The sequence below is a fragment of the Coturnix japonica genome, unplaced genomic scaffold (assembly GCF_001577835.2).
Source record: "Coturnix japonica isolate 7356 unplaced genomic scaffold, Coturnix japonica 2.1 chrUnrandom876, whole genome shotgun sequence".
In the NCBI taxonomy this organism is placed as follows: domain Eukaryota; kingdom Metazoa; phylum Chordata; class Aves; order Galliformes; family Phasianidae; genus Coturnix; species Coturnix japonica.
In genome coordinates, this window is record NW_015440230.1 from 2,237 (window position 1) to 15,853 (window position 13,617).

At 52.3% G+C, this 13,617-nt stretch overlaps 1 protein-coding gene across 1 annotated transcript in view; it reads right to left on the reverse strand.

The window, feature by feature from the left end:
• The window catches only part of LOC107307766 (importin-4-like), a gene marked incomplete at its 3' end in the record, with an annotated part of 14,280 nt that extends 1,790 nt beyond the window's left edge, over positions 1-12,490 (reverse strand). The window contains exons 1-9 of the mRNA XM_015851270.2: positions 12,359-12,490; positions 10,180-10,288; positions 8,873-8,967; positions 8,712-8,789; positions 6,921-6,978; positions 5,055-5,148; positions 3,563-3,723; positions 2,214-2,255; positions 6-95 (exon numbers count right to left, since the gene is read on the reverse strand). Of these exons, the coding sequence (XP_015706756.1) occupies positions 6-95; positions 2,214-2,255; positions 3,563-3,723; positions 5,055-5,148; positions 6,921-6,978; positions 8,712-8,789; positions 8,873-8,967; positions 10,180-10,288; positions 12,359-12,465 (834 nt within the window). The remainder of the gene's footprint in view (positions 1-5; positions 96-2,213; positions 2,256-3,562; positions 3,724-5,054; positions 5,149-6,920; positions 6,979-8,711; positions 8,790-8,872; positions 8,968-10,179; positions 10,289-12,358) is intronic.
• Between the last annotated feature and the right edge of the window lie 1,127 nt (positions 12,491-13,617).

The window sequence follows — 13,617 nt, forward strand, 5'->3', positions numbered from 1 at the left end:
AAGGCCTCGCTCCAGGCCCCGCCCCCTTGTGAAGCTCCGCCCACTGCCGCCAGCCCCTCCCCCGCCAGCTCTCGCAGCTCCGCCATTGCTTCAACCTGATTGGACGAGAGAAGAGAGAGGGGCGGGGCTAAAGGAGGCCACGCCCACTGCCATATTAAGCCCCATAGAGCCCTATAGTGCCCCATAGGGACCCCATAGAGCCCCATAGACACCCCATAGAGCCCCATAGGGAACCCATAGAGCCCCATAGATACCCCATAGAGCCCCATAGGGAACCCATAGAGCCCCATAGAGTCCCATAGATACCCCATAGAGCCCCATAGAACCCCATAACCCCAAAGACACCCCATAGAGCCCCATAGGGACCCTATAGTGCCCCATAGAGCCCCATAGACACTCCATAGTACCCCATAGAGCCCCATAGAGTCCCATAGATACCCCATAGAGCCCCATAGATACCCCATAGAGCCCCATAGAACCCCATATCCCCCCATAGACACCCCATAGAGCCCCATAGGGACCCTATAGTGCCCCATAACCACCCCATAGAGCCCCACAGAGCCCTATAGAGGCCCATATCCCCCCATAGACACCCCATAGTGCCCCATAGGGACCCCATAGAGCCCCATAGGGTCCCATATCCCCCCATAGACACCCCATAGTGCCCCATAGGGACCCCATAGTGCCCCATTGGGACCCTATAGATACCCCATAGAGCCTCATAGACACCCCATAGTGCCCCATAGACACCCCATAGTGCCCTATAGAGCCTCATATCCCCCCATAGACACCCCATAGAGCCCCATAAGGACCCTATAGTGCCCCATAAAGCCCCATAGACACTCCATAGTAACCCATAGACACCCCATAGAGCCCCATAGACACCCCATAGAGCCCCATAGGGACCCTATAGAGCCCCATAACCACCCCATAGAGCCCCATAGACACCCCATAGAGCCCCATAGAGCCCCATAGACACCCCATAGAGCCCCATAGGGACCCCATAGAGCCCCATAGGGTCCCATATCCCCCATAGACACCCCATAGTGCCCCATAACCACCCCATAGGGACCCTATAGTGCCCCATAACCACCCCATAGAGCCCTATAGAGGCCCATATCCCCCCATAGACGCCCCATATCACCTCATACAGCCCTATAGACACACCAGAGCCCCATAGTGCCCCCATAGGGACCCCATAGAGCCTCATAGGGACCCTATTGTGCCCCATTGGGACCCCATAGAGCCCCATAGGGACCCCATAGTGCCCCATAGAGCCTTACTGACACCCTATAGGGCCCCATAGAGTCCCATAGACACCCCATAGAGCCCCATAGGGACCCCATAGTGCCCCATAGGGACCCCATAGAGCTTTATATCCCCCATAGACACCCCATATTTCTCTATATCCCCCCATAGACACCCCATAGAGCCTCATATCCCCCCATAGACACCCCATATCCCCCTATATCCCCCCACAGACACCCCATAGAGTCCCATAGGGACCCCATAGAGCCCCATAGACACTCCATAGTACCCCATAGAGACCTATAGGAGCCCCATAGACACCCTATAGCGTCCCATAGCGCCCCATAGACACCCCATATCCTCCTATATCCCCCCATAGAGCCCCATAGGGACCCTATAGTGCCCCATAGACACTCCATAGTACCCCATGGAGGCCCATAGGAGCCCCATAGACACCCCATATCCCCCCATAGAGCCCCATAGGGTCGCATATCCCCCCATAGACACCCCATATCCCCCTATATTCCCCCATATGCCCCCATAGAGCCCCATAGGGACCCTATAGTGCCCCACAGAGCCCCATAGACACTCCATAGTACCCCATAGAGGCCCATAGGAGCCCCATAGACACCCCATAGAGCCCCATAGGGACCCCATAGAGCCCCATAGGGACCCTATAGTGCCCCATAGAGCCCCATAGACACTCCATAGTGCCCCATAGAGCCTTATAGTACCCCATATTGATCCCATAGAGCCCCATAGACACCCCATAGAGCCCCATAGACACTCCATAGTACCCCATAGAGCCCCATAGACACTCCATAGTACCCCATAGAGCCCCATAGAGCCCTATAGTGCCCCATAGAGCCCCATAGGGACCCTATAGCGCCCCATAGACACCCATTGTGTCCTAAGCCCCGCCCCCTTCCATCTTAAGCCCCGCCCACATCTTAAGCCCCACCCACCTCCTCATCGTCGTCATTATCTTCATCCTGGAAGCAACGGATCTGCGAAAAGAGCCCCAAAACGCCTTAAAAACACCCAAAAATGAACTAAATTGACCCAAAATCCATCAAAATGACCCCAAAATCCATTAAAATGGCCCCAAAATGAGATTAAACTGGGCCCTATAGGAAGCCCCGCCCCCTTTTCTAAGCCCCGCCCCTTTTAATAAGCCCCGCCCACAACGTTAAACCACGCCCATTTATGCAAATCGATCCCATTTGCCCACACTCATTGGTTGCCCAACAAAGCCCTGCCTTCTTTATGCAAATCACACCCTAGTTTGCATATAAGCCCTGTCTTCTATGCAAAGCACACCCTGATTTGCATGTCCCCGTCCCCATTGTATTAGGCCCCACCCCTATATGCAAATCACGCTCTAATTTGCATGTCCCCACCCTCATTGCATTAGGCCATGCCCCTATATGCAAATCACACTCCTAATTTGCATGTCCCTGCCCCCATTGTCTTAGGCCACGCCCTTGTATGCGAATCACGCCCTAATTTGCATGTTCCCGCCTCCTTTTATATAGGCCACGCCCCTTTATGCAAATCAAGCCCCTGATTTACATATCAGTGCCCTTATTGCATTAAGCCCTACCCCTATATGCAAATCACACTCATAATTTGCATGTCCCCACCCCCATTGTCTTAGGCCCCGCCCCTATATGCAAATCACGCTCCTGATTTGCATGCCCACACCCCCTTTGCATATAGGCCCCGCCCCTATATGCAAATCAAGCCCAATTTACATATCCCCGCCCCTTTGCATCATGGTTATGCCCCTATATGCAAATCACACCCCTAATTTGCATGTCCCTGCCCCCATCGTATTAGACCATGCCTCTATATGCAAATCATGCCCTAATTTGCATGCCCACACCTCCATTGTATTAGGCCCCGCCCCTATATGCAAATCAGGTCCCTAATTTGCATGCCCACACCTCCATCGTATTAGGCCACACCCCTATATGCAAATCAAGCCCGATTTACATATCCCACCCTTATTGCATTAAGCCCTACCCCTATATGCAAATCACACTCCTAATTTGCATGTCCCCGCCCCCATTGTCTTAGGCCCTGCCCCAATATGCAAATCACACCTTAATTTGCATGTCCCTCCTTCCTTTGTATATAGGCCATGCCCCTATATGCAAATCATGCCTATAATTTGCATGTCCCCGCCCTCATTGCATTAGGCCATGCCCCTATATGCAAATTAAGCCCGATTTACATATCCCCGCCCTCATTGCATCAGGCCTTGCCCCTATATGCAAATCATGCCCTCATTTGCATGTCCCCGCCCCCTCACCTTGCCGTTGATGACGTCAGCCATGAGGCAGCCAATGGCGTGCAGGATCCGGGGGTCGGGGGCGGGGCTTAGCGCCCCATTGAGTTCAATGAGCCCGGCCCTCGTTGGCTCCGCCCCCTTTTCCTTCCTCACAGCCTCCATTAGAGCCAATAGGGAACGGCCTGACCCCAAAAAGGGACGAATTAGACCCAAAATCCACCCCATAGAACCCTATGGGGACCTATAGATTCCTATGGGGACCTATAGAGTCCAATGGGACCCCATATCGCCCCATAGATCCCAATGGGACCCTAAAATCCACCCCATAGAGCCCTATGGGGACCCATAGATCCCAATGGGGTCCTATAGATCTTAATGGGGCCCCATAGATCCCAATGGGACCCCATAGAGCCCTATGGGGCCCTATAGATCCCAATGGGGCCCTATAGATCCCAATGGGACCCCATAGATCCCAATGCGGACCCATAGTTCCCAATGGGGCCCCATAGATCCCAATGGGGACCAATAGATACCAATGGGACCCTAAATCGCCCCATAGATCCCAATGGGGCCCCATAGATCCCTATGGGGACCCATAGACCCCAATGGGACCCCAAAATTGCCCCATAGATCCCAATGGGGCCCCATAGATCCCAATGGGGCCCTATAGATCCCAATGGGACCCTAAAATCCACCCCATAGAGCCCTATGGGGACCTATAGAGTCCTATGGGGCCCCATAGATCCCAATGGGACACTAAATCGCCCCATAGACCCCAATGGGGCCCCATAGACCCCAATGGGACCCCAAAATTGCCCCATAGATCCCAATGGGGCCCCATAGATCCCAATGGGACCCCATATCACCCCATAGATCCCAATGGGGCCCCATAGATCCCAATGGGACCCTAAAATCCACCCCACAGAGCCCCATGGGGACCCATAGAGTCCTATGGGGCCCTATAGATCCCAATGGGGCCCCATAGATCCCAGTGGACCCCAAAACTGCCCCATAGATCCCAATGGGACCCCATAAAACCCCCCACAGACCCCCAAGTGGCCCCATAGAGCCCTATGGGGACCTATAGAGTCCTATGGGGCCCCATAGATCCCAATGGGGCCCTACAGATCCCTATGAGACCCCATATCGCCCCATAGATCCCAATGGGACCCCATAGATCCCAATGGGACCCCATATCACCCCATAGACCCCAATGGGACCCCGTAGATACCAATGGGGCCCCATAGATCCCAATGAGACCCCATATCACCCCATAGATCCCAGTGGGGCCCTATAGATCCCAATGGGGCCCCATAGATCCCAATGGGACCCCATAGTTCCCAATGGGGCCCCATAGATCCCAATGGGACCCCATATCACCCCATAGATCCCAATGGGGACCCATAGATCCCATGGGACCCTAAATCGCCCCATAGACCCCAATGAGCCCCCATAGACCTCAATGGGAACCCAAATCCCCCCATAGACCCCAATGGGACCCCCATATACTCACCCCTGATCTCCTCCTGCCCCACGGCTCTCGCTGCCCCACGGCTCAGCCCTCCCAGCGCCCCATAAGCGGCCGCACGGACGTCCGGGTGTGGGAACTGTGGGGTCAATGGGACATGGGGTCAATATAGGGCACTTATGGGGCTCTATGGGGTGTCAATGGGTCTCTATGGGGTCTCTATGGGTCCCTATGGGTCTCTATGTGTCCCTATGGGTCCCTATGGGTCTCTATGGGTCCCTATGGGTCTCTATGGGATTCCTATGGGGCTCTCTAAATTACTATGGGTCTCTATGGGGTCCCTATGGGTCTCTATGGGTCCCTATAGGGTCCCTATGGGGCTCTCTAAATTACTNAGGGTCCCTATGGGGCTCTCTAAATTACTATGGGTCTCTATGGGGTCCCTATGGGTCTCTATGGGTCCCTATAGGGTCCCTATGGGGCTCTCTAAGTTACTATGGGTCTCTATGGGGTTCCTATGGGTCCCTATGGGGCACTGTGGGCTTTCCAAGGGGTCTCTGTGGGTTCCTATGGGTCTCTATGGGTCCTTATGGGACTCCCTGGATTCCTATGGGTCTCTATGGGGTCTCTGTGGGTCCCTATGGGGTGTGAATGGGTCTCTATAGGGTTCCTATGGGTCCCTATGGGGCTCTCTAAATTACTATGGGTCTCTATGGGGTTCCTATGGGTCTCTATGGGGTTCGTATGGGTCCCTATGGGGCACTGTAGGCTTTCTAAGGGGTATCTATGGGTTCCTATGGGTCTCTATGGGGTCCCTATGGGTCCTTATGGGACTCCCTGGATTCCTATGGGTCTCTATGGGGTCTCTGTGGGTCTCTATGGGTCCCTATGGGGCTCTATGGGTCCCTATGGGGCTCTCTAAGTTACTATGGGTCTCTATGGGGCTCCTATGGGTCCCTATGGGGCACTGTAGGCTTTCTAACGGGTCTCTATGGGTTCCTATGGGTCTCTATGGGGTCCCTATGGGTCCCTATAGGTCTCTATGGGTCCCTATGGGTTTCTATGTGTCCCTATGGGTCCCTATAGGTCTCTATGGGTCCCTATGGGTCTCTATGTGTCCCTATGGGTCCCTATGGGTCTCTATGGGTTCCTATGGGTCTCTATGGGGTTCCTATGGGTCCCTATGGGTCTCTATGGGTCCCTATGGGTCCCTATAGGTCTCTATGGGTCCCTATGGGTCTGTATGGGTCCCTATGGGTCCCTATGTGTCTCTATGGGTCCCTATGGGTCTCTATGGCGTTCCTATGGGGCTCTCTAAGTTACTATGGGTCTCTATGGGGTTCCTATGGGTCCCTATGGGGCACTGTAGGCTTTCTAAGGGGTCTCACTGGGTTCCTATGGGGCTCTGTGGGTCTCTATGGGGCTCTATGGGTCCCTATTGGTCTTTATGGGGCCTCTGTGGGGTCTCTATGGGTCTCCATGGGTCATTATGGGTCTCTATGGGGCTTCTATGGGGCTCTATGGGTCCCTATGGGTCTCTATGGGTCTCTATGGGGTCCCTATGGGTCTCTATGGGTCTCTATGGGGTTTCTATGGGGCTCTATGGGGTCCCTATGGGTCTCTATGGGTCTCTATGGGGTTTCTATGGGGCTCTATGGGGTCCCTATGGGTCTCTATGGGTCTCTATGGGGCTTCTATGGGTCTCCATGGGTCATTATGGGTCTCTATGGGGCTTCTATGGGTCTCTATGGGGCTTCTATGGGGCTCTATGGGTCCCTATGGGTCTCTATGGGTCTCTGTGGGGTTTCTATGGGGCTCTATGGGTCATTATGGGTCTCTATGGGGCTTCTATGGGGCTCTATGGGTCCCTATGGGGCAGCATGGGGATCTATGGGGCAGGGTATTCCTTACCTCCAGCAGAGGAAGCAGTGCCTCCAATGTAGGGCCGAAATAGGGCTGAAAAGCAGCACTTAGGGGGAGAAAAGGGGGAAAATGAGCCTTAAATGACCCTAAAAGGACCCAATGACCCCATATGGATCTAAAATGACCCAAAATAGACCCATATGACCCCAAATAATCCCAATATGATCCTATATGATCCCATATAAACCCAACATGACCCCAGGTAACCCCAAGATGGCCGCCAATGACCTCAAATAACCCCAAGATGGCCGCCAATGACCTCAAGTAACCCCAAGATGGCCGCCAATGACCCAAGATGGCCGCCAGTGACCTCAAGTAACCCAAGATGGCCGCCAATGACCCAAGATGGCCGCCAATGACCTCAAATAACCCCAAGATGGCCGCCAATGACCCAAGATGGCCGCCAATGACCCCAGGTGACCCAAGATGGCTGCCAATGACCCAAGATGGCCGCCAATGACCCCAGGTGACCCCAAGATGGCCGCCAATGACCCAAGATGGCCACCAAAGACCTCAAGTAACCCCAAGATGGCCGCCCATGAACCAAGATGGCCGCCAATGACCTCAAGTAACCACAAGATGGCTGCCAATGACCCCAGGTGACCCCAGGATGGCCGCCCATGACCTCAAGTAACCCCAAGATGGCCGCCAATGACCCAAGATGGCCGCCAATGACCTCAAGTAACCCCAAGATGGCTGCCCATGATCCAAGATGGCCGCCGATGACCTAAAGTAACCCCAAGATGGCCGCCCGTGACCCAAGATGGCCGCCAATGACCCCAGGTGACCCCAAGATGGCCGCCAATGACCCAAGATGGCCGCCAATGACCCAAGATGGCCGCCAATGACCCCAAGTTACCCCAAAATGGCCGCCCATCACCCAAGATGGCCGCCAATGACCTAAAATGGCCGCCAATGACCTCAAGTAACTCCAAGATGGCCGCCAATGACCCAAGATGGCCGCCACTGACCCCAGGTGACACCAAGATGGCCGCCTATGACCCAAGATGGCGGCCAATGACCCAAGATGGCCGCCAATGACCCCAAGTAACCCCAAGATGGCCGCCCATGACCCAAGATGGCCGCCAATGACCCCAAGTAACCCCAAGATGGCCGCCAATGACCCAAGATGGCCGCCACTGACCCCAGGTGACCCAAAGATGGCCGCCAATGACCCAAGATGGCCGCTGATGACCCCAGGTGACCCCAAGATGGCCGCCCATGACCCAAGATGGCCGCCAATGACCTCAAGTAACCCCAAGATGGCCGCCAATAACCTCAAGTAACCCCAAGATGGCAGCCCATGACCCAAGATGGCCGCCGATGACCCCAGGTGACCCCAAGATGGCCGCCCATCACCCAAGATGGCCGCCAATGACCCAAGATGGCCACCAATGACTTCAAGTAACCCCAAGATGGCCGCCCATGACCCAAGATGGCCGCCGATGACCCCAGGTGACCCCAAGATGGCTGCCAATGACCCCAAGATGGCCGCCAATGACCTCAAGTAACCCCAAGATGGCCGCCCATGACCCAAGATGGCCGCCAATGACCCCAGGTGACCCCAAGATGGCCGCCAATGACCCAAGATGGCCGCCGATGACCCCAGGTGACCCCAAGATGGCCGCCCATCACCCAAGATGGCCGCCAATGACCTCAAGTAACCCCAAGATGGCCGCCACTGACCTCAAGTAACCCCAAGATGGCCGCCAATGACCCAAGATGGCCGCCAATGACCCCAAGTAACCCCAAGATGGCCGCCATGCCACCTTCACTTACCCACAATGCTCTGCCATAAGCCCCGCCCCCTGGCAGGCCGCCTCCAGCTCGGTCACATGATCTCCATTCACCTCCACCCTGTGGGCGGGGCCTAAAGATAAAGGGGGGCGTGGCCTAAAACAAGCCCCGCCCCCTTTACACCGTAAGCCCCGCCCCCTTACGGCACGAGATCGTCTTCCTCGTCTCCCATTGGCTGATCGTCCTCGTCGTCGTTGGGGTCGAAGAGAAGGAACGAATCAGAAGCGAGATTGGGAGCCTGGGGGGGCGGGGCTACGGTTAGGACACGCCCCTTTGACCTTATATGGTCAATACAGCCAGCTAAGCCACGCCCCTTCCCATAGAGATCCATTATACCCTTAGGCCACACCCCCTTTACCATATATGGGCATAGAGCTGAACTAAGCCCCGCCCCTTTATCCATATATGGGCATAGAGCTAAGCCCCGCCTCCTTTATAGCCCTTTAAGCCCCGCCCCTTTATCCATATATGGGCATAGAGCTGAGCTAAGCCCCGCCCCTTTTAGCCATATATGGAACGGCATGCAAAACACTTAAGCCACACCCCCCACATTGCCCATATATGATCAAGGAGAAGCCAAGCCACGCCCCCTTTACCATATATGGAAGCCACTTTACATAGCCACGCCCCCTTTGCCCATATATGGTATCACCCCATTGTTCTTCATAGCCACGCCCCCCATTGCCCATATATGGTAGTGTTGGGGGCGTGGCTATCCTTAACCACGCCCCCTAATGCCCTTGTATGGTAGAGCCATTACAGTGCATTCCTGCCCATATAAAGCAATGAAGGGGGCGTGGTTACACATAGCCCCGCCCCCATTGCCCATATATGGTATCACCCCATTGTTCTTAATAGCCCCGCCCCCATTGCCCTTATATGGCTATGCAGGGGGCGTGGCTAACCATAGCCCCGCCCCCTAATGCCCTTATATGGTAAAGCCATTACAGTGCATTGCTGCCATTATAAGGCAATGCAGGGGGCGTGGCTACACATAGCCCCGCCCCCATTGCCCATATATGGTATCACCCCATTGTTCTTAATAGCCCCGCCCCCATTGCCCATATATGGTGATGCAGGGGGCGTGGTTAAGCATAGCCCCGCCCCCTAATGCCCTTATATGGTAAAGCCATTACAATGCATTGCTGCCCATATATGGCAATGCAGGGGGCGTGGTTACACATAGCCCCGCCCCCTAATGCCCTTATATGGTAAAGCCATTACAGTGCATTGCTGCACATATATGGCAATGTAGGGGGCGTGGTTAAGCATAGCCCCGCCCCCTAATGCCCTTATATATTAACACCATTACAGTGCATTGCTGCCCATATAAGGCAATGCAGGGGGCGTGGTTACACATAGCCCCACCCCCATTGCCCATATATGGCAATTTAGGGGGCGTGGTTAAGCATGGCCCCGCCCCCTTTTGCCCATATATGGCGATACTCACGGCAGGGGGCGGAGCTTGGAGGCTGTTAATGAGGAGGGGGAGGAGCTTAGGGAGCATTGGCTCCGCCCCCTCCTTTAAGGCTTCGGCCGCTGCCCCACAGAGCCCGAATCTGGGGGGAAAAAGGGCGATTTAGGGCAAAAATGGGACCAAAAATGACAACTAAGGGGACAGGGGGGATTTTGGGGCCGTTTTGGGGGGTATTTGGGTCATTTTGGGCTCATTTAGGGTTATTTAGGGGCATTTAGGGTTATTTGGGGTCATTTAGGGCCATTTTGGGGTGATTTCAGGCCATTTTGGGGCTATTTCAGGCAATTTAGGGTCATTTTAGGGTTAATTGGGCCCATTTAGTGCAATTTAGGGCCATTTTGGGGTCATTTTGGGCAATTTTGGGGTCATTTAGGGTCATTTTGGCGTCATTTAGGGTCATTTAGGGCCATTTTAGGGTCATTTGGGCCCATTTAGTGCAATTTAGGGTCATTTAGTGCCATTTTGAGGTCATTTAAGCCAATTTTGGGGTCATTTAGGACCATTTTGGGGCTATTTAGGGCCACTTTGGGGTCATTTAGGGTCATAGGATCCATTTGGGGTCATTTTGGGTTATTTTGGGGCTATTTAGGGCCATTTGGGGCCCATTTGAGGCCATTAAGTGCCATTTAGGGTCTATTTAGTGCCTTTAGGGCCATTTTGGGTCCATTTAGGGCCATTTTGGGGTCATTTAGGGTCATTAGGGTCCATTTGGGGTCATTTAGGGCCATTTTGGGGCTATTTAGGGTCATTTGGGCCCATTTAGTGCCTTTTAGGGCCATTTTGGGTCCATTTAGGGCCATTTTGGGTCCATATAGGGCCATTTTGGGTCCATTTAGGGCCATTTTGGGTCCGTTTAGGGCCATTTTGGGTCTATTTAGGGCCATTTGGGAGTCATTTAGGGCCATTTTGGGGTCATTTAGGGCCATTTGGGGTCATTTAGGGTCATTAGGGTCCATTTGGGGTCATTTAAGGCCATTTAGGGGCTATTTAGGGTCAATTTAGGGCCATTTTGGGGCTATTTAGGGCCATTTTGGGGTTATTTAGGGTCATTTGGGCCCATTTAGTGCAATTTAGGGTCTACTTAGAGCCATTTGGGGTCATTTAGGGCCATTTTGGGGTCATTTATGGTCATTTAGGGCCATTTTAGGGTCATTTGGCCCCATTTAGTGCAATTTAGGGCCATTTTAGGGTCATTTAGTGCCATTTAGGGTCTACTTAGGGCCATTTAGGGTCCATTTAGTGCCTTTTAGGGCCATATAGGGTCCATTTAGGGCCATTTTGGGTCCATTTAGGGCCATTTAAGGTCCATTTAGTGCCTTTTAGGGCCATTTCGTGTCATTTAGGGCCATTTTGGGCTCATTTAGGGCCATTTTGGGGTCATTTAGGGTCAGTAGGGTCCATTTGGGGTCATTTAAGGCCATTTTGGGGCTATTTAGGGTCATTCAGGGCCCATTTGAGGCCATTTAATGCCATTTTGGGGTCATTTAGGACCATTTTGGGGCTATCTAGGGTCATTAGTGTCCATTTAGGGTCATTAGGGTCCATTTAGGGTCATTTTGGGCCATTTTGGGGTCATTTAGGGCCATTTTGGGGTCATTTAGGGTCCTTAGGGTCCATTTGGGGTCATTTAGGGTCCATTTGGGGTAATTTAGGGTCATTTTGGGGCTATTTCAGGCTATTTAGGGTCATTTATGGTCCATTTGGGCCCATTTAGTGCAATTTAGGGCCATTTAGGGCCATTTTGGGGTCATTTAGGGTCATTTTGGGGTCATTTGGGGCCATTTAATGCCATATTGGGTCCATTTAGGTCCATTTAGGGTCCATTTTGGGTCAATTTAGGGCCATTTAGGGTCTATTTAGAGCCATTTGGGGCCCATTTGAGGCCATTTAATGCCATTTTGGGTCCATTTAGGGCCATTTTGGGGTCATTTAGGGCCATTTTGGGGTCATTTAGGTTCATTAGGGTCCATTTAGGTCCATTTAGTGCCTTTTAGGGCCATTTTGGGTCCATTTAGGGCCATTTAAGGTCCATTTAGTGCCTTTTAGGGCCATATAGGGTCCGTTTAGGGCCATTTTGGGTCCATTTAGGTCCATTTTGGGTCCATTTAGGGCCATTTTGGGTTCATTTCGGGTCTTTTTGGGGTCGACTCACAGCACCCGTCGTTCGTCCCCGTCCCCATTGGCCGCCATTTCCAACGCCGGCCCCAAAGCTGCGACGCTGCCCCCCAGCGACCCCATAACCTCTGCAATGGGACCCATAGGTCAACACACAGCCCCATAAGTGACCCCAAACCCCATAGATTGACCCCAAAACCCCATAAAATAACCTTAAAACCCCATAAAATAACCCGAAAACCCCATAAATTAGCCTTAAAACCCCATAAGTCAACCACTACCCCATATATTAACCCCAAAACCCCATAAAATAACCCCAAAACCCCATAGATTAACCCCAAAACCCCATAAATTAACCCCAAAACCCCATAGATTAACCCAAAACCCCATAGAATAACCCAAAACCCCATAGATTAACCCCAAACCCCATAGTTAACCCCAACCCCATAGATAACCCAAAAACACACCATAAAATAACCCCAAAACCCATAGATTAAACCCAAAACCCCAAGATTTAACGCCAAACCCATAGTTAACACAAAGAACCAATAAAAATAACCCCAAAAACCCCATAAAAAATAACCCAAACCCCATAGATTAAACCCCAATAAACCCATAAAATAACGCCAAGAACCCCATAGATTAAACCCAAAAACCCCATAGATTAACCATAAAACCCCATAAATAACCCCAACCCCATAGATTAACCCAAAAACCCCATAGATTAACCCAAAACCCCATAGATTAACGCAAAAACCCCATAGATTAACCCCAAAACCCCATAGATTAACCCAAAACCCCATAGATTAACCCAAAACCCCATAAAATAACCCCAAAACCCCATAGATTAACCCAAAACCCCATAAATAACCCCAAAACCCATAGATTAACCTTTAAAACCCCATATTAACCCAAAACCCATGTGAGAACGCAGAACCCAGATTACCCCAAAACCCCATTAAGATTAACCCGCCAACCCCATCAGTTAACCCCAAAAATCCCATAGATTAACCCCAAAACCATTTAGTTAACCCAAAAACCCCATAGATTAACCCAAAAACCCCATAAAATAAACCCGAAAACCCCAAGATTAACCCAACCCCATAAATAACCCCAAAACCCCATAAAATTAACCCCAAAAACCCCATAAAATAACCCCAACCCCATTTAGATTAACCCCAAACACCCATAAAATAACCAAAACCCCATAAATAACCCCAAAACCCATTAGAATTAACCCCAAAAAACCCCATAGAATAACCCAAAAAACCCCATGAAATTAAACCAAAACCCCAT